This window comes from Rattus norvegicus, chromosome 9, assembly GCF_021556685.1.
Source record: "Rattus norvegicus strain SHRSP/BbbUtx chromosome 9, alternate assembly SHRSP_T2T, whole genome shotgun sequence".
Taxonomy (NCBI): domain Eukaryota; kingdom Metazoa; phylum Chordata; class Mammalia; order Rodentia; family Muridae; genus Rattus; species Rattus norvegicus.
Window position 1 is genome coordinate 13,724,520 of NC_141542.1, and position 21,502 is coordinate 13,746,021.

Here is a 21,502-nt window from a genome sequence, read left to right on the forward strand (position 1 = left end):
AAAAATTATACAATCTCATGTATAAAAACTGGTTCAAAACAGAATCCAAGAAGGAAGTAAAAAAGCTTTAGAACTGAATGAAAATATGACATACCAAATCTGTGGGAAACAATGACAGTATATTTAGCAGGAAAGTTCTTAGGCTAATTAAATGGTACAATTTAAATGCATTATTTATATGATGTCCAAACTACACCTAAATGACGTTTTTATAAAAAAATCAGTAATGAAAATGTGGTAGAACACACTTCCAGCTTTTAGGAAGTGGAAGCATAGGAGGAGTTCAAGGCCAGGCTAAACTACATAGCCTCAGCTAAATGATCTTTGTCCACAAAAGGAAAAGAAAGTAGGGAAAAGACAGTAAAACCAAGGCCTTCAGATGATGGCTGTAGGAGAATGTAACGGGGAAAAGAGTCACAGAGATTCCAAGGTTTGGGTAAGGAAATATTTACTGAAGGGATGGGGTGTTGTTTCTAGTACAGGACTTTCCTCTTTATTCTGTATACTAGAATGGGGAAAAAACAGTTCACTATCTCTATTTGTAAATAATGTTTTATTTGAATACAGTCATGCCTAACTACTTAGTGTGATGTGACTGATTTCACAGTAAATAGACAACTTTGCAAAGTTACCATATGATTGATCAGTAAATCATAACATATTTTTCATATGCTGCTGCAAAAGATATACATCTGGTCTTTATTATTAAGTTTAAAGTGTACCACAAAAACCATGTGCTAGAAACAATCATCCCACATTCATGCATGAATCCTATTTAGAAGGGTCCTTGAAAAGTAAATAGGATTGGGTGAGAATACATAAGGTAAGAACTAGAATATTTCCTGTTCTTCTCTGTGTGATACCTCTGCCTCAGAGGGCACAAGGTTCTCTATTCTTCACTTCTTGATAAATTACATAGTCTAGGCTATTTTGTAATAGGAAGAGAAATCAAACTAAAACCCTGCTATGTAGAGGGTGCCACCACTGAAGGTTTTCAGGATAACCATGTTTACCAGCCAGTAAGTGCATCTGAATGGACAGAACCAAGGGAGCACATTGTCCTATTGCACATTCTTTTATCTTACCTGTCTCCAGAATTCCACTGTCTTTTAGAGAAGCAGGAGATAGGGCTATATACTCAACCCAGGAGTTTTGGGCCATTTCTCTTAAGATTTTGAGAGCAGTAACAACACATGCAGTACCAAGTTTTAAAAATCTTAAGATTTTTAACACTTCTTTCTTTGCACACTCCTCCATGTCTGATACAGTTCCTAGTAATCAACCAATATTTAATGAGTAAATGGCCATCATCACTAGTTACTAGAACAATATCAGTATTTCTTTCCATCTTTTTATAGAATTCAAAGCCTCCTATTGCCTGTTCATAGAACCTTTTGGCTTTCTAACTAGAACATGTTGCCAGAAGCTACTAGACATCACCAATATCCCCCTAAAGTCTCAAAAGACATAAGTGTAGTGCACTGTTCTCCTTCCCTTGAACAGAGGCCCTCAAGAAGAATGTTTCTGTCACTTTCCTCCCACATTGAGAATTAATTCAGCCTGCATGCTCTTTCCTCTAGAGGACAAAAGTCCAACCCTGATTTAAAACATATATGTGGCCAATACTATCAAAAGTAAACTTATTAATCATAATACAATATGGCAACACTGAGGAGTGATTTCCTGAAGAAAGCCACAGCATTCATGCCAAGATGTTCTTGTGTCTCCAGGATGGGGTCAAAGTGGGTGGATTCCTGTGCTGCCAGTTAACCTTGGATCAGGGAATTTACTAGTCTGAAGGAGGATCTTCAGAAGAGACTGTCAGAAAAGGAAGACGGTGCATCTGTTCTGCTTAACATCTTACAGACCCATACTGCTTGTGCTTAAACACTAACTGTAAGTAATTAAAGATAGCATATAGCACTGACTTTACTTAGTCCTTTAAATGAAATGCCATTAAACACTGAATAGAAAATATGCTGTTAGGCTGAAGAGATGGCTCAGCCATTAAAGGCTAGGCTAACAACCGAAAATGTAAGAAAATAGATTACACATTTTGAAAGATGAATGGGATTGTTGGCTCTTCAATTGACAAGGGCAAAGTTCAAATGATGTTGGCTAACAAGAAAAATGTTATTTTTCTTTAAAAGAAGTTGTTTAGAGTAATTTTCTTTTATGTTTGAGTGCTTTACCTGTGTCCACAGAAGCCAGAAGAGGGCATGGGTCCTGTGATTGGATTTACCAATTCTTGTAAGCCATTTCAAGTGTGAAATAGTTGCATGCAGTGTATGACATCCCCAAAGAGACACCAGGACACAGGACTTTCTACTACAGGGTAATTAATTGGCTTGATGATCTTGTACAGGTGTTATACAGGTAACCACATCAGCTCTGATTCTTGCACCAGCTGTTTCATTTCCAGAAGTCAACATTTTATAGCTGTCCTCTATATCTGCTGGCTCATACACTCTTTTTCTATATTGTGGAGTCGTTTCCATAGCAATTGGATAGTTCTTCTCTGAACTTGTGCTAAAATTCTGCAGTGAGTCCATCTGATCTTTGGCACTGGTTATTTGGGACATATATTATTTTTATTATTTTCTTCAGTCTCATCACTAATTTATGGATCTGTTTAGCTCACTTGTTTTTTATTGGTTTAATTTTGATATGTCAAGTGTTTCTAGAAATTTTCTGTTTCTTTCAGACATTTCAGATTAGTGGAAAAGAGACTTTTAAAATAGGTTCTTATAATTTTCTTAATTACATTTATATGTTATAATATTTCCTTTTTCATTTCTCATTTTATTATTTGGGTCTGTAAAAACACACATGCACTTAGGCTTTCATTCAGGGCTTTCTATTTGTGAGTTTTTTTACTTTTCTTAGATTAACATAGAGTTTGCCAAAATATATTCAAATATAACTTTTAATTTAATGGATTCTTTGGAAACTTTTTTGCTTCCATTTCATTAACTTTTGACCTCTTTTCATCTACTGGTTTGGGGTTTGGTTTGCTCAAGTCTTTTGGATGTATCATTACGTTATTGATTACTGATGTCTCGATTAGTTTTTCATTAAGCATTCAAAGCTGTAATATTTCATTGTGTTCAGATAGAATGCAGGAAGTTATTTCAATTTTCCTGTGTTTGTTGAAAGTTGCTTTTTGTTCTAATATATGGTGAATATTGGAGAGATTTCTTTGTCTTGTTGAGGAGAAAGTATAATTTTAATGTTTAGGTAGATGTGCTATAAGATATATTTTGTCCTTTTGCGTTATGATTTCATTCAGTTCCAATGTTTGTCTGTTTAGTTTGAGTCTGGACAACCTCTCAGTTTTTGATAATTGGGTACTAAAGTCATCCAATGTCATTGTGGTGATTAATCTGTAGATTTAGATCTAATAGACAGTATTTGTTTTATGAAATTGTGTTTAGTGCAGTTATGGTTATAAATATTTACAGATTTTCTTTTCTAGAGGCCCCTTACTTGATCAATGGGCTGTCAGGAGTGACTGAATATTTGAGGACTTTTACCATCTTTTCCCCTGGATTCTAGCTGCTTGTTTCAACTGTCGAAAGCTGTATACCATTTCTGTTCTCTCATTTATTGGCGTCTGGTTGGTGGCCCACAGTTTGTTGTGTGGTAGAGGAAGTAAATAGAGCTGTTGGAGGGGTGAGTGTCAGTTTAGTTCATCACTGTGACAATGAAGGAATCAGTTGTAATCAATGCTCACTAAATACATATGCCAGGTTGTTAGAACCTATTGATTTATCTCCTTTACATTCACCCTCAATACATAGCTGTTCAATTAATGAATCACTCTGATATGGGATAAAGAGTCTAAAGTGACACTTTGAGTGTGAAAATAGTTGCATGCAGTGTAGGACATCTCCACACAGTTACTAGGACACAGGGACTTCTGCTACAGGGCAATTGTGACTTGCGAGTCAACAAAGAAAACCTCTTTTAGAAAGGAGGTGGTAGAAGACATATCAGCCATGGAGGAATTACAGTATCAAAAGATGAGTTAAGCTTTAATTTCCTGGCTAAAGCAAGTTTGGAAGTTGCCAGAAGATATCTAGTAAGCTCAGTTTGATCTGAGGTAGCCAAGAACAACATCAAGGAACATAATTTGCCTTCTTCATGCAAGTATGTATGTATGTATATATATATATATATATATATATATATATATCATGGGATGATGTGAGTATAAATAAATATATACATAGTTTCTTCATCTAGACTTTTGTTCTGTCCTTTCTTCATATGTGTGTATCAATGAATATATTCTGGAAAGAAAGGGAAAAAGCCAGCATTTGTAACTATTTAGTCTGTGTTGGGTCTGTCTTTCTCTCTCTATTTCTTTTTAAATTTTATTTTTCTTGGATATTTTATGTATTTACATTCCAAAGGTTATCCCCTTTCCCTCTCTCCCATACCTCCTCCCCCTGCTTCTATGAGCATGCTCCCTCTCCTACCCACCCACTCCAACCTCAGAGCCCTGGTTCCAAGTTTTTAATCTAACAGTACTGATTGGAGGTAATTAGCATGACTCACATTTTATAGATATAGAACAGAAATCTCTAAGAAGGTCCCACTGGGTACCTGAGACCATGTAGCCAGTATTTTAGTTTCTCCATTACTGAACCCAAGTCTGTTTACTTGCCAACAGAACAGGACCCAAGTAACTAAGACTAGCTCTTGTGGTAGAAGAAAAACAAAGATTCTTTAGACTCGTGTTTTGAAATGTCTTTTTAAACTCACTCAGGTTTTAAGCTTCTTTTTATCACAGTCAAGGGGAGATTGGGAATTAGTTTACTTAGTGAATCCTGGTGGTTAATAATTTTTTTAGTTTGGCACACCGTAGCATCACGAGTCTTAAAAGGTAAATGAGGTCATGTATGTAAGCCTCATGTGCCGGGTTTGAGTAACTTTATAAGGGCTGCACTCATCTAGGCACAGGGTGCTTTGAGCAAAAGGCTGAATGTGTCAGCTTTTGAGTTATTTTTCGTTTTGAACATAAGCATGGCTATACTCTTGTTTTTCCCAGTTTAAACTCTATCAGAGTAGAGAGGAAGAAGACCAAGTAGCATGGAAACTTTGCAACAAAGCCAGGGCCTGCACATAGTGGGGAACCAGGTGGTCTTAGAGAGGGAGGAGCAGTGTGTTTGCCTCTGTGCATTTCTCTAAACAGCCTTGAGTCTGAAAGTACTTAAGGTAGTGGAGATTTATAGACCAGTGATCACTAAACAGTGAGACTTACTTCCTCATTGGCCAGATGCCAAAGTTTGTTTCTTGTAGTCCTGACTCTGTTGATTAAAGCTCTAGCTGATCTCGTTGATTGCAGAGCATTTGAGATTGATTGCTAAAGGTTGGGTACATTTGGCATAGTAGAATTTGAGCCTCTGTGCTTGCCATATACCAGACATACTTTCTTCCTTCCTCTAAATGTACCTTTATACTCACCGAACACTGGGCAGTCCAGCTTTTAGATTGCTGACAACTAGAGTTTGAAGGTAAGAACACAGCTTATCTAAAACATTTGGCATAACTTGTTGGTGTATGTTCTTAGTTCTCAGACATACAGGTGCTAATGTGTAAGTGGTGTAACTCAAGTCAGAAAGATCCTAAGTCTTAAGAAACCTAAGAAAAATAATAATAAAAAAAATCTGAAGCTAACATTGGCTGTGTTCAACTTAGAAATTCATGCAGACACCTTTCCACAATACCATCTCTTTGTGCATCCTGTACTTTTCCCTCACAAAGACTCCCCTCCTGTCAGCCATCTACACTGCTCTGGCTATGACTATTTCTTCACCACACTGGACCCTCTTTCGTCTAAGTCTGTGGACACCATTCAAGCTAGGCCTATAAAAGGAACTGGACCAGGTCTCCTGCTTAGGGAAGTTACTTATATAAGCAAGTAACCATAGCACTGTGGCATAACATCTGGAAAGTTCTCATGTAAATTTAGATCCTCTTGCAGCTCAGGGTGGAGGACAGTTATGATTTCAAATCGTGTCTGGAGGACAGTGTGAGGACCTGTCTCAGAAAACAAGATGAAAGGTTAACTGTATGGAAAAGACTAGAGATTGTTTCACAAAGGAGGCCACAGGGACCTGGCCTCAGAGGACGAAAAGGAGCCTGCCTGGGAAAGTCTGTGTGTCTATCTGCCTTACTCTAAAAATAGCAGTGACCACAGCTGAGACCACCTATAAGTAGAAGCCCAAGGAAGCACTCTTTTTCTCTTCTAGCCTGCATGCTGTGGGCTGTCAGATGGCAGGTGTATTTCTACCTGTGTGCTCCTTGACCTTCTATGAGGTTATCAGAAGTAGAAAGTGTCATTCTCAGTATTTGATGTACCCAGTCTGCGAGGCACTGGTGCTCAGTAGCACAGGAAGCTGCTTTCAGTTCTTCCCCTGTGATCTCTGCTTCTGCTCAGCAGCAGAAGTGAGGTTTGTGCACACATCAACTCCAATTCTGGGAACACATTCAAACTTGAGAATCTGATTTCAGCTGGGTGTCTGTGGCTTTTGTATCACTGTAAGATAAGGCATTCAGAAACCTCTATTCCTCCCCAACATTGTCAAGCTGGGCATGGTGCACACTGGGCAAACCTTTACTACAGAACTACACATCAGCCCCCACCTGACTCACTGTACATACTTCCATGGCCTCACTCAGCCCTCAAATCTACCTTTATACCACACAGACTCTATTAATGAGCTGGTCTCTGTCAACTGAAGATTTTCAGTCCTTACCTCAAGGTCATAATTTTAAACTTATTTAAATTCAGTTACTTGTTTGGTCAAGTAACAAAGAAACACTAAGACAAATGAATAATTTTCTTTATTTTCCAATGTTCAATGAAACAGCAGGTCTCTGAGCTTTAACTGATCATGCTATTCTGCTCAGTTTTAAAAAAAATTCCTACAAAAAAGTCCCAGATCAAGGTGTCTGTCAGTATGGTTTCTCAAGGCCTTTTCCTCTGTTTGCAGGGGGCCTTCTTTTACTATGTCCACACATGTTGTTCCCTGTGTACATCCCTTGGTATTTCTCTGTATGTCTAAATCTCTTCTAAGAAGAACCCTAGTATGATAGAATTGGAGCCTCATCTCAACTTAATGACATCTTCAGGGCCCTGTCTCAAACTGACACATTTTAAAGTAAGAAGATTAGAGCTCAACATGTGAATGTGGAGGCACACAGTTCAGTCCATCATATCCACCAATGCTTTTGCAATATTAGTTTATGCAAATAGTTTGCACTTGCTCACAAATTGAGCAGTTTAAAATGATGCAACAAGATGTGGTAGTACGTATCTGGAATCGCAGCATTTTGGAGGCAGAGGCAGAGGCAGAGGCAGAGGCAGAGGCAGAGGCAGAGGCAGAGGCAGAGGCAGAGGCAGAGGCAGAGGCAGAGGCAGAGGCAGAGGCAGTGGCAGAGGCAGAGGCAGAGGCAGAGGCAGAGGCAGAGGCAGAGGCAGAGGCAGAGGCAGAGGCAGAGGCAGAGGCAGAAGCATACTTGCAATTTTGTTTAGGAAAACAAAGGATGAATTAATTAACTCAAACTTTTTCCTTTATTCTTATTTTGTTTTGTGCCAGCCTAGGTCTGCTTCTGCCCTTGAGGTATCCAGGTACCATTGTGCACTGAGCAGGACTGAAAAGAACAAAGTTTATTCTGGTAGGTGGATTTCACAGGGTGTCAGTTGGAGTGAATGCAAAGGGATAAATAGCCTTCTTTAGTGATGGTTTTCAGTGAAATAGCTCTCTCTTATTGGGCTTATTAAGGGCTATATATACCTCGGTGAGTAGGTAGGAGTTTTCATACTGAGGGTATATTACTGGCTGGTGTTCATATGTTTGGAATGTTCATTTACCTGTGGAGGACTATTTGATTCCTGAACATATCCTTACAGGGAAAGAGGAAGGATAATCTGTAATTTTGCATGACTACCTCAAGGGTGGCAAAAATGGGGATCATAGGGTTTATGTGCACAGGGAATGCACACCCAGAGCAAGGAGGAAAACAGTCCTACTCCTGCTGATATCAGGATGAGATTTTCAAGGCTTCGACACATCAACCTTACTCTTGCTCTGGATGGCTCCCTTGGTTGCATGGCATTCCAGACTCACAGGTTTAGTGCTTTGAAACAGTATTACTGTAACCTAGACTGGCCTCAAAGTCACACTCTTTCTGCTAGCTTCCCTCATATTGCTTGCCATCATACCCTACTGATTGTTTTAACTGTTTTTGGTCAGAAGTTTGAGCAGATTACAGCAGCTAGGTGAAATGAAGGTCTGCACACCAAGAGGCTTGGGGAAAACATCCCTCCTCAGTTCATCTGCTGAACATCAGCCTTCTGTTCTGTTGTGCAGGTGAAGGACTGAGGCTGCTGCCTCCAATTTACTCTCAGCTTCTAAAGGCCTTGAAATCTATTCCCTTTTGTCTATGAGCTGGTAGAGGGAACTGCGTCATCAATATACTTTGAGGACTCCCATATCCACCACCAAAGTTCTACTGGAGTTCAAAATGAGAATGTGTTTGGGAACTGTTATACTGAATACCAAAATTTATATTTGAAAAGGACACTGTAGACTTGCAGAATTGCACTCACATGTTGCTAATAGGGGAATGTGCTAGTGGAGATTTGTCTCTACAACCTCGTAGTTCTGGAAGCCATGTTAGGCTTCCTATCTTAATAGATATTTGGTCATTCAAAGATTTCTGGCAGGGTTGAAGACTGATTACAGTCTCATAGCCTATCAGGCTGTTTAACTCTGAAAATACATATTTTATTGGATAGTTATCAGATAGTATACAAGCTAGCCAAGATATAATATACATTTTAAGCCTTTCTTAAGATGGAATGGATAACTAAATGTTCTGTTTAACTAAAAAAGTGATGGACTGGGTGTTGAGTATATCATATGCTTTATAAATTTTAGAATGGTAATAATTGTACTCAATTTATATATAAGTGAAAAGGCTTTTTAACTGGACAAAAAGGGGGAAATGTTCTGGTTTGCCCTGGAGTTATCTGTATTTTGATGCTAACTCCACTGCCCCAAGGACAGCTGCCTAGTCACGTACTCAGGAATCAGGTGACTTCACTAGAAACTTCTCCCCATTGAATTTGTAAAATACAGGTGAGGGGTAGGTACAGGATAGAAGGAGGCCTGTCATTGGAGGAGAAGGAAGGATGGGTGGGAGAGAAGTTTGAAGGAAGAGGAGGAGACTGGAACAGAAAGGAGAAGAGAGCGAGAGAGAGACACTCGCTGGCAGGACAATGGACACTGATGTAAAGATCTCGCTCTGTGTATTTACAGGTTGTTACTAATGTTCCTAAGGGATGGATGGTACTGGGATTTGTATGTTTAGGTGGGCAATTATATCTTAACAATTGGCTTGAAAGAGCATACCCCTGAACGGGGAGCCTCGTCTCTCGCTCCAATCATGGGGTGGGGTGCCACCAGGAATCACGAGTAGCCGGTCTTGATGTAACAGCAAGAGGTAGCTTTTATAACGAGATCCCTATTAGCGGGATCCTGGGTCGATACGTATCTCACACAGGAGACAGAGGAATCGACCCCGAGCTTCCAAACTCGGGGGTTTATATAGGGGAGGTTAGGGACATTTGCGTGGTTACACATGATTGGTCATTTCAAATGGTGCACACTTACTTTCGGCTCGAAATTACAACAGCAAGGAGTACATGCTATCTAGCAGCTCAGCAGCTCGGGTAGGGTGGCTCATCTCACTCAGGGAGATGACTCACTTCTGGGGAGTGAAGGAAGGGGAGGGGGTGGCTACGGATGATCAGTGTCCTTGGAACTGGTAGCTGGTTTGGCAAGTCCTATCTCTGGCTCTCCCTCAGGCACGTCCGGCACTGCACATCCTGACTCTGACAATGAGTAACCTTTTTAAAACTCTATTTCTACAGGCTCAAAGAAAAAAAAAGAAAAGGACAAAAATACATTAAGTAATAACAATTTCTGTATTAGTTTTCTTTGTGAATATGGACTTATTGCATGAACATCTTAAATTTCACGCACACTTGTAACTTAGAAGCAATTTTTAAAGAAGTTTTATGAGATTAGTAGACAGATACTAGCTGAGGTCTTTATCAAACCATTGATTTAGAATCCTGTAAGCCTTCTTATATTTAGAGGAATGATTATTACTTATGCTAAACCTGTGATGTGAATTAAAAGGGAAGGACCTAACATGGAAGGTATGTTAGAAATGTCAGTGCTCCAAACTAAGTGAGTGAGCTTACACTTGCCACTTCAGAACCAAGGAGACTGGAGCAGGAGGATTGTACATTCAAGGCTACAGAGGGAGCTATGGGCAATCCTGGGATATGCAGAGACCCTATCTACTCTTACCTTAAAAGAAAAGAAAGGAAGGGGAGATGGCAATACTCTATCTTCCTCTGCTGAAGCTGACTATATCACATCTCAGAGTTTTATGGGAAGTACACCCTCTCTGCTATACTACAACTATAGCTGCTGCTTATATTGGAAATGTTTTCAAGTAAAACCGGGTCTTCATTTTCTAAAAGCACTGCATCCATTCCAGAGAACTCAACTTTCTCTGGGAACCTGTCATCCTGATATTTGGTCTGGCCAGCCTGGACAGTTTTTGTTTCTCTCATTCACTGTAGTTTTCTTTACACAATTACTAGCAATTATTCGCGGTTACACTTTCCATAAATATTCTTTCCCTCTAATGTTCTAGGCTTCAAATTATATAAGAACTAAAAACGAGTTGCTTATAATAAATATAATAGTGGTACTCACTACTGTAGCAGTCACTGCACATTACCTTGCTATGCCTCTGAGCAGCAGTGGTAGATGTGCTTTGAAACTACAATAGCCACTTACTCTTGAGTATTAGAAGATCATTCATCCCTCCTATTCATATATTTGTAAGTTTCTAGGTATAGCAACCAACCACAAACAGTGGAACAATGTGTCTCTCTCTGAAAAAAAGACATAAAGTAGACTGTAAGTACATGAGAAGATATTCATTATTAGTCATGAAGGAAAAGCAAAACAAATCTATTGGGATGGAGATTTAAGGGAGATACATGTCAGTGATTCGAGAGTACTATATACTACTGGTAGACTTCTTAAATGATACAGCCACTGTAGGAAAGTTCTATGACAATTTCTCAAAAAAGAGAACATACTATTTTGCATATCTGCATTGAGTTATGAACCCAAAAATATGAATGTAGAAGCTTAGGTATTTGTGCATTGTTTATAGTACAATAGTTGAAAGGAGGCACTCCAAGTTCCCGTGGACAAGGAAATGGATAAACAAACCACACTACAAGCAGGCATGCAATAAAAGTTAGCATTAATTGGGAAGAAAATCTGATGGCATGCCACAATACAGCCGATCCTTAAGAATATTCAACTAAGTAAAATAGCTATTCACAAGAAGACAAAATGAACTTACTCTAAAGCATCTAGAGTTTAAGGAGATAAAAAGGAAAATAGTGGTAGCCTGGCATTCTGATTTAGCAGTAGTGGGCTCCTAGCTTCCATCTAGAAAAGTAAAATGTTTTCAGGAGATGGAAGGTGATGGTAGACATAGAACAGCAGGAATATTATTAATGCCACTGAGCAATCCACTTATGATACTTAAGAGTCATTTTCATGTTGTGTATGCTTTATCACAGTACTTTAAGAATTCCATTCTGGGCCCCCACCAGCTCACTGCTCCCAAACCCCATGGGAGCGAGAGCTCACCGCCTGGACAGGTGGGCACTCCTGAGACTGCAGAGCAGAAGAAACCACCAACAGTACGCACACCTGCCCATATCCCTGGCACAAGAGAAAACTGTATACGGCCTCTGGGTTCCTGGAAATAAGCGCACAGGAGCAGCAGGTCCCCTGCCTCTGAGACACCACCAGAACCTGAAGGGACCGACCAGATAAACAGTTCTCCGCACCCAAATCTCATGGGAGGGAGAGCTAAATCTTCAGAAAGGCAGACACGCCTGGGAAACCTGAGGAGACTACACTCTGCTCACATTACTAATTCCAGAGGAAAAAACAAACGCCATCTGGAACCCTGGTGCATGGAAGCTCCCGGAAAGGGCTGTGCAGATAATCCTGGTTGCTGTCCCCCCGGAGAGCTCATAAGCAACACCCCATGAGCAAACTTGAGCCTCAGGACCACAGGTAAGACAAACCTTCCTGCTCCAAGCGACGTGCCTGGTGGACTCAAGACACAGGGCACAGGAATAGCTGAAGACCTGTAGATAGGAAAAACTACACGTCCGAAATCAGAACACTCTGTTCCCATAACTGGCTGAAAGAAAAAAAGGAAAACAGGTCTACAGCACTCCTGATACACAGGTTTATAGGACAGTCTAGCCACTGTCAGAAATAGCAGAACAAAGTAACACTAGAGATAATCTGATGGCGAGAGGCAAGCGCAGGAATCCAAGCAACAGAAACGAAGAATACATGTCATCATCAGAGCCCAATTTCCCACCAAAACAAACACAGAATATTCAAACACACCAGAAAAGCAAGATCTAGTTTCAAAATCATATTTGATCATGAAGCTGGAGGACTTCAAGAAAGACGTGAAGAACACCCTTAGAGAAACACAGGAAAACATAAATAAACAAGTAGAAGCCTAAGAGAGGAATCACAAAAATCCCTGAAAGAATTCCAGGAAAACACAATCAAACAGTTGAAGGAATTAAAAATGGAAATAGAAGCAAACAAGAAAGAACACATAGAAACATCCCCAGATATAGAAAACCAAAAGAAGAGACAAGGAGCCGTAGATACAAGCTTCACCAACAGAATAAAAGAGATAGAAGAGAGAATCTCAGGAGCAGAAGATTCCATAGAAATCATCGACTCAACTGTCAAAGATAATGTAAAGCGGAAAAAGCTACTGGTCCAAAACATACAGGGAATCCAGGACTCATGAGAAGATAAAATCTAAGGATAATAGGTATAGAAGAGAGTGAAGACTCCCAGCTCAAAGGAACAGTAAATATCTTCAACAAAATCATAGAAGAAATCTTCCCTAACCTAAAAAAAGAGATACCCATAGGCATAAAAGAAGCCTACAGAACTCCAAATAGATTGGACCAGAAAAGCAACACCTCCCGTCACATAATAGTCAAAACACCAAACGCACAAAATAAAGAAAGAATATTAAAAGCAGTAAGGGGAAAAGGTCAAGTAACATATAAAGGCAGACCTATCAGAATCACACCAGACTTTTCGCTAGAAACTATGAAAGATAGAAGATCCTGAACAGATGTCATACAGAACCTAAGAGAACACAAATGCCAGCCCAGGTTACTGTATCCTGCAAAACTCTCAATTAACATAGATGGAGAAACCAAGATATTCCATGACAAAACCAAATTTAAACAATATCTTTATACAAATCCAGCACTATAAAGGGTAATAAATGGTAAAGCCCAACATAAGGAGGCAAGCTACACCCTAGAAGAAGCAAGAAACTAATCGTCTTGGCAACAAAACAAAGAGAAGAAAAGCACAACAACATAACCTCACATCCAAATATGACTGTAACAGGAAGCAATAATCACTATTCCTTAATATCTCTCAACATCAATGGCCTCAACTCCCCAATAAAAAGACATAGATTAACAAACTGGATACACAACGAGGACCCTGCATTCTACTGCCTACAGGAAACACACCTCCGAGAAAAACACAGACACCACCTCAGAGTGAAAGGCTCAAAACAACTTGCCAAGCAAATGGTCAGAAGAAGCAAGCTGGAGTAGCCGGATGTAGATCTCTCCTGAGAGACACAGCCAGAATACAGCAAATACAGAGGCGAATGCCAGCAGCAAACTACTGAACTGAGAACAGAACCCCCGTTGAAGGAATCAGAGAAAGAACTGGAAGAGCCTGAAGGGGCTCGAGACCCCATATGAACAACAATGCCAAGCAACCAGAGCTTCTAGGGACTAAGCCACTACCTAAAGTCTATATATGGACTGACCCTGGACTCTGACCTCATAGGTAGCATTGAATATCCTAGTAAGATCACCAGTGTAAGGGGAAGCCCTGGGTCCTACTAAGATTGAACCCCAGTGAACTAGATTGTTGGGGGGAGGGCGGCAATGGGGGGAGGATGGGGAGGGGAACACCCATAAAAAAGGGTCAGGGGGAGTTTCCTTGCTAAACATAATCCCTTATGTTGGCCCGTAAACCAGGAAAGGGAATAAGACTGGAACTGTAAATAATACTCAAGTTAATAAAAAAAAAAGAGAAAGAGAAAAGAATTCCATTCTGATCTTTTCTCACAGGAACTAAACCTTCTTCCCTGAGACATCATGGCCCTGGCCCCAGAATTGAGCAGACAGACAAAACTGAAAGAGGTCGCAGGGATCCCACTGCGGGATTCAACTGTTGACAACTGGAGTCAGATTCAGACCTTCAAGGCGAAGCCAGATGACCTCCTCATCTGTACTTACCCTAAATCAGGTAACCTGGTAGAGTAGTAGCCCCAGCCTCATCCTCTGAGCTATCTGAACTCCTCACCTAATTTAGAACTACCTACAGTTAGAAGCTGGCTCTTTTTGTCCCACAATGGGTGCTACTTCACATGTCTTATCCCTGGGATCTTGAAGCTTAGTCTCTTGTACCATTCATTTTTCTTGGGAAGAGGTGAGATTTGTCTCTACTCTTTTACCTTTCCCAGAGATCCAAAGTATTTCTTCTATAGCTAACAAGATCCTGGTTAGAACAGAAGGTAAAGCCAACATCTGCATCCACACCCCTTCATTAGTATATTTGAAGAATAATCTTCTAACTCAATCTTTATGGTCTTCCCAGGGACAACATGGATTCAAGAAATTGTCAACATGATTGAGCAGAATGGGGATGTTAAGAAGTGCCAGAGAACCATCATTCAACACCGACACCCTTTTATTGAGTGGGCTCGGCCACCCCAGCCTTCAGGTAAGAGACCCTGATTCCATATATGTTCCTCTTCTGTCTAATCTCTGTCCTTGTCCCTTCATCTTCTCTTTTTCTTTCCTATCCTGTCTCTCTCCCTCCCCCTATTTGCCATTTGGAACAGCATCATGCTGTATATTAGTCCGGCTTTGAACTCACTGAGATTCTCCTGCTTCTGCCTCCTGAGTGTTGGGTTAAATGTATATGCCACCCTTTCCAGATCCATTTCTTTTCTGTATTTCTACCAAATGTGAATCAGCAAGGAAGATAGATGCATATGAAGGCAAAATTCTGCCTAATGTTCTCATTATACCTTTGCTCTGGTCATGTGTAACTGCAGAATAGAGGAAGGAACAGAAATCTACTCATCAGCAGCTCACAGCCATCTGCATTCAGTACTTTACTTTCATAACCAAGTGGTTGCTGGACAGTGTCTTATGATTCAAAACACACACACACACGCACACACACACATACACACAAACAGAAACACAAACACATGCATGCACACACACATATACACACATACACATATAAACATGTGCACACATACACACACATACACACATGCACACACATATGCATGCATATAAATACACACACATACACATGTACATACATACATATGCACACACACACACACACACACACACACGAGGAGGCAATTACTTTGTTCAATTGAAAAGCTATTTTTCATGTAACTTTAACTGAACATTTTTCTTTTCATACATAGTTTCTAGTCTTGAGATTTCCTTGCTAAACATAATCCCTTATTGTTGTGAAATCAACTTTATCAAATTCTTAGTTCAAGAGCAGTGTGTGGCCAGACTCTTCACCAAAATATAATATAATAACCTCCAGCCCATCTCTCCATAGAGCAGTTCTGCGACCTCATGAGTGGGCCTCCACACTCTACTCTTTTTTTGGCACTGTGCTCTTCCAAAATTTCCCCAGAATTGTCTGTGAAGCTTTGCTTACAGCATTTTAGGGCTTTTAAGCTCAAATTTCAGGACACATTATAAATCTGTCATGAAGCTCATCACATTGAGTCTATAGTTAGGAGCACAGACAGATGCTAATGTTTTGCTCACCTTTTTCTATTTAGTTTAATTTCCCATTGGGCTGCCAATCTGTGGGTGAACCTTTCTGGAAACCGTATTATGGATATACACACCCAGAGATACAGTTCATAGTCCAGTCAAGTTGACAATGGAAAGTAAGCATTATACCTTGTCACCTTCCAGACCTCATATCATAGAAGTAAGGTGGAACGCAAGTTTACAGCATGCCCTCCCGCTGTATGTTTATAGTTAAATGCCACTTATTATCAGTCACAATTCTAGTTTTTTAAAAGTATCTCTGCTCCTTGTTTGACAGGTTTTCAGATTATTCATATAAGAGAATCTTTACCATTTTCTGTGGATCACAGTCCAGATTCAAATGTGCCACCTAACAGAATGATTTCATGCAATCTTTGGAGCAATGCAGGACTAATTCTCTAACTTCTCCACTGCCATTATTTGAATAGCCTGATTGCTAGATTAAAGGAAAGACCTTAGGGACAGTCTGCAATATCTTTATTTCATCTTACCCCATTTTAACTCAATGATTCACAGAGAAAGTCCCTACAAGGTTTGTAAATAGAAGTGCAGAAATTACAAATCATGTATCAGAAAGGATGTAATAGAAGAAACATCACTGCACATAACCAGAGAGAAGTTTTTGATATGGCTGGAAGGGAGGTGAAAAGAGTCTGCTCACTGTTTCTTATCAGCTCTGGCTCAATAGGACAAATTTGGTTATTCTTGGCTTCCAGGTCATTATCCTCAAAATGAGAGAGTGAATTCCTTGAGGTTCCAATAAGAGACTTCAGGTTTGGGTGTTGAGAGGGACACTAAGAGGAGTTTCCTTAGAGATGTAAGTCTTGTTAGGAGAATTGTTAACCCCATGGTCATACAGATAGCAGCATGAAAGAGCACTGATGAGAATCCAAGCAACATGGTAAAATATGGGAAGTCCATTCTTATAGGTCTCAGAGGAATTGGGGGGTTTCATGAACTCAGGCTGACTAATTCCTATAGAGAAAGAAAAGGAGGAGGAGGAGGAGGAAAGGGGAGAAGGAAGAGAAGGAGGAGGAGGAGGAGGAGGAGGAGGAGGAGGAGGAGGAGGAGGAATAATCTCAAGGTAGGAATGTACAACTCCAGTGATGTGTGTGGGACACATCTATTGAAGTTGAACATGCTACACAGGTGTGGGATGTGTTGTCATTAGTGGCTTTCTGTTCTCCTTGGGTCTGGTAGTTTGGGCATCTAAATTTTCTTAAAGAAGGAAGAATAGAGTCTTTCTTCCTCCTATAATTTGAGAACCAAGTGAATCTCTTAGTCTATAGATTTTAGACAAGGACATATACGTTCCTAGTGCTGGATCGCTATTTCCTTTATAGAAAGTACAGGCTGTGCCTGTGGTGTGTGTGTGTGCTGAGGAACAGTCCTGTTTGGATTTTCTTAATAACACATACTTATCGAAGCCTCCATCCCATTTTCTACAAACTGACAGTAAATTCACTCGAAGGGAGCATCCAGGTCTTAAGCTATGTAAGCCTACAAACACGAAAGCAAAACCAATAATCCTTCTTCCACCACCCCCAATCCCCAAGGCAAAAATACGAGAATCCCTGTGTGGATGCTGGATTCCCTGAGCAGCACCTGGAGTGGATATTCTCATGTGCTGAGCATACTGTGCAATCATCTCCTGAATTGTGTTACAGGTGTGGACAAAGCCAATGCGATGCCAGCTCCAAGGATACTAAGGACCCATCTTCCCACTCAGCTGCTGCCACCGTCTTTCTGGACAAACAACTGTAAGGTAAGACAGTAGCAGTTCCTATCGGGACTGGAGCAGGGAGCCCAGAGCCTCAGGCCTTCACAGCCTGAGTGAGTATAGCTTCCTTAGCAGTACGCTGTACCTCTGAGACCTCATACTGTGCAGTAAAGTCAAACACCATGCTAGATTTAGTAGAGTGGTTCCCCAGAGGCTTTCAAATGTGATGTGAAGGCCGAGGGCAGACTGAGGTACTGGGGATCATGTGTTCTTCAGTGAAGCAGACTGGGAGTGGGGAACGGGAACCATAGGCTGTAGGCTATAGGAGGGCTTATGGAGTGGAGCACAAAGAAGACTGAGCAGATCAAGTGCAAAGGACTGATGTTCAAAGGGTAAATCCCAGTGGAGCTGCAGAGGAGGCTTGGATGGAGCCTCAGAAGCCTCCAGGCTGCTTTCACTCTTTCTAGGATTATGTCATGTGTCCCAGTGTCTTGTCTATTGTGTTCCTGACACATTGAGGGTGTTGGACCATGGTAGGAGTATACCATAGGTATACCAAGGAGTATGCCAAGGGTACAGTAATCGTGCAGTGAGTGGAGCTGAAATTCAAGGATGAGTCAATGGCTTTTCTAAGAATAATCTTTTTCTTTTTTAAATGGAAATAGTGAAAGAAAGATAAAAAGGGACTAGAGAAATGGGCTCAGTGCTTAAGTGTATTGGCTGTTCTTCCAGAGGACAAAGGTTCAGATACTAGCTCACAACTGTCTGTAACTTCAGTACTAGGGGATATGATGCCCTCTTCTGGTTTGTATGGGTACTGCTTGCACATGGGTCATGATCATACAAGCAGGCAATGCATCAATATAAATAAAACCATCACATAATTTAAGCTTTAAGGATTGTTTTGAAAGGACTAAAGTATTTATAGATAGCAGAAATATTGGTGGAGTTCCTACAATCAAATGACTTGTATTGTCCGTAAAGGTGGGTGACGAGTGCCAATTCTATTCCTGGCATTACTGAGACCAGCTATTATGAAATCACTGAGGAATACCTCTTGATATTATCTGAGATCAAATAAGCTGAGGAAATTCCCAAGTTACAAAAAAATAAAACTGAAATAAAATTAAGAAAAGCATAATTATCATGGACCTGTGCAGTGGTATTTGATCCCCTGGATAATTCAGCAACATTAGCTTTAATGTTTGCACAGGGATTGAAACAGAACATGAACACAAGGAGATAAGAGAATGAGGAGAGAGCATAGGTATCATGGGTCATCATCTTCCATGTATATGTAGGTGGAGGAGTTGAGCTCTGTGGTACTGAGAACCGTCTTCAATGGGTATAATTTCAGTTTTGAATGAGTGAGGTTATTAAGTATATAAAACAAGCCAGAGAAAATGAACAAATAGAAAGCAGCAGGCAAATGGAAGGGTGGAGAGAGAGAGAGAGAGAGAGAGAGAGAGAGAGATAACAAACAACAAATCAGGTCCTCAAGCAGAAATTGCCTGGACAAGCCCTCTTGAATCTGACACTTGTTGTTCCCAGCACAGAGATTCTCAGGCAGAGCATAGAGTGTCCCTGGGCAAGGCTTCCAGGTCAAGGAACAAATCACAGTAGAAAGATAATATTACAAAGGGAGGACTCACAAACATCTAGCAAAAACTACTGATGAATCTCCACTGGGATAGCCAGTCAATTTACTCATAAAATACCCAGGCTGATCAGAATATTCCTCCAAGTAAAGGACAGGTAGGAAAGAGATAACATCAGGAGATCCTGTGCTCACACCATTTTCAAGAAACTGAGGAAGTTTAAGCATCAGCTGGAGTTTCACACTGAGGTTTCTCTCTATGGCTAAGGTTTCCAAGAGCTGATCTTCTAGTATCTCTTTCCCAATGGGCTAAACAAAGTAACACCTTTACAAAAGAGTTCACCTTCCAGATGTTCTCAGTAACTAGTTTTTTACTTGGGCTATTTTTCTCTTCTCTTCCCTCCTTGATACAGAGTTCATGGAGTAGTCTCTCCCCAGATAAGGGATCTTGGAGTACACTTAGAAAAATATATTTGGTGTTGAAGTGCGTATGGAGTAACCCAACTTCTGAAGCCAGCTTCTCAGTGAATTCAAACAACAGAAGGAAATTTACCAATATAGTATACATTGTAGGTGGTAAAGAAGACTGTAGGCAACTTCTGGGTAGTCTTGTGTCATCTGTCAAAGGTTTTAAAGATTAATTCCCTATTCTTACCCTGGACTATAAGCTCTTACAAATCAGCATAAGATGACCCCAGTACCAGAAACACCAGTATATCTAACAGAAATACACATGATCTTATCTGAAGAGTCATCTCAGCTCAGATCCCCAGATTACTACTGTGATCATGATCATACATTACAACATACATACATACATACATACATACATACATACATACATACAACATACATAAGGAAAGAGACCTTCATGAGGGTGTCTGCTAAAGAACAGTTCAAGTTGGCTCCTAAAAACTTCTGACAAACCTGTTATATGCAAAAATAAGAAAATGTTAATGCGGCTGCTCCCAAAACCCGTGGGAGAGAGACTTCACCGCCTGGACAGGTAGGCACTCCTGAGACTTCAGAGCAGAAGAGACCACCAACATTGCCCAACCCTGCCCACATCCCTGGCCCAAGAGGAAACTGTATATGACCTCTGGGTTCCCTTGGATAAGGGCACAGCAGCAGCGGGTCAAGTGCGTCTGAGACACCCCCAGAACCTGAAGGGACCGACCAGATAAACAGTTCTTTACACCCAAATCCTGTGGGAGGGAGAGCTAAACTTTCAGAGAGGCAGACAAGCCTGGGAAACCAGAAGAGACTGCACTCTGCACACATTACTGATTCCAGAGGAAAACACCAAACGCCATCTGGAACCCTGGTGCACGGAAGCTCCTGGAAAGGGCAGCACAGAACTTCCTAGTTGCTACCCCCACAAAGAGCTCGTAGGCAGCACCCCACAAGCAAACTTGAGCCTCAGCACCACAGGTAAGACAAACCTTCCTACTCCAAGCGACCTGCCTAGTGAACTCAGGACACAGGCCCACAGGAACAGCTAAAGACCTGTAGATAGGAAAAACTACACGCCCGAAAGCAGAACACTCTGTTCCCATAACTGACTGAAAGAAAACAGGAAAACAGGTCTACAACACCCCTGAAACACAGGATGATAGGACAGTCTAGCCACTGTCAGAAATAGCAGAACAAAGTAACACCAGAGATAATCTGATGGTGAGAGGCAAGCGCACGAACCCAAGGAACAGAAACCAAGACTACATGGCATCATCGGAGCCCAATTCTTCCACCAAAGCAAACACTGAATATCCAAACACGCCAGAAAAGCAAGATCTAGTTTCAAAATCATATTTGATCATGACGCTGGAGGACTTCAAGAAAGATGTGAAGAACTCCCTTAGAGAAACACAGGAAAACATAAATAAACAAGTAGAAGCCCACAGAGAGGAATCACAAAAATCCCTGAAAGAATTCCAGGAAAACACAATCAAACAGTTGAAGGAATTAAAAATGGAAATAGAAGCAATCAAGAAAGAACACATGTAAACAACCCCGGATATAGAAAACCAAAAGAAGAGACAAGGAGCTGTAGATACAAGCTTCACCAACAGAATACAAGAGATGGAAGAGAGAATCTCAGGAGCAGAAG

At 40.7% G+C, this 21,502-nt stretch overlaps 1 protein-coding gene across 20 annotated transcripts in view; it reads left to right on the top strand.

Annotated features, from left to right (window-relative positions):
* Positions 1-1,645: 1,645 nt before the first annotated feature.
* Positions 1,646-21,502, top strand: part of LOC148003337 (sulfotransferase 1C2A-like) — a 31,117-nt gene continuing 11,260 nt past the window's right edge. For 2 of the 20 annotated variants that reach the window (XM_087568325.1, XM_087568338.1), the window contains exons 1-6: positions 1,665-1,896; positions 7,608-7,686; positions 11,693-12,197; positions 14,327-14,504; positions 14,856-14,981; positions 17,746-17,843. In XM_087568325.1, coding sequence (XP_087424451.1) covers positions 14,354-14,504; positions 14,856-14,981; positions 17,746-17,843 — 375 coding nt within the window. In that variant the 5' untranslated portion in view covers positions 1,665-1,896; positions 7,608-7,686; positions 11,693-12,197; positions 14,327-14,353. Of the gene's footprint in view, positions 2,080-2,175; positions 2,336-3,461; positions 3,673-4,973; positions 5,520-7,607; positions 7,687-11,692; positions 12,198-14,287; positions 14,505-14,855; positions 14,982-17,745; positions 17,844-21,502 lie in introns of those variants that run through there. The other 18 variants (XM_087568328.1, XM_087568330.1, XM_087568339.1 and 15 more) reach the window with 18 other exon arrangements.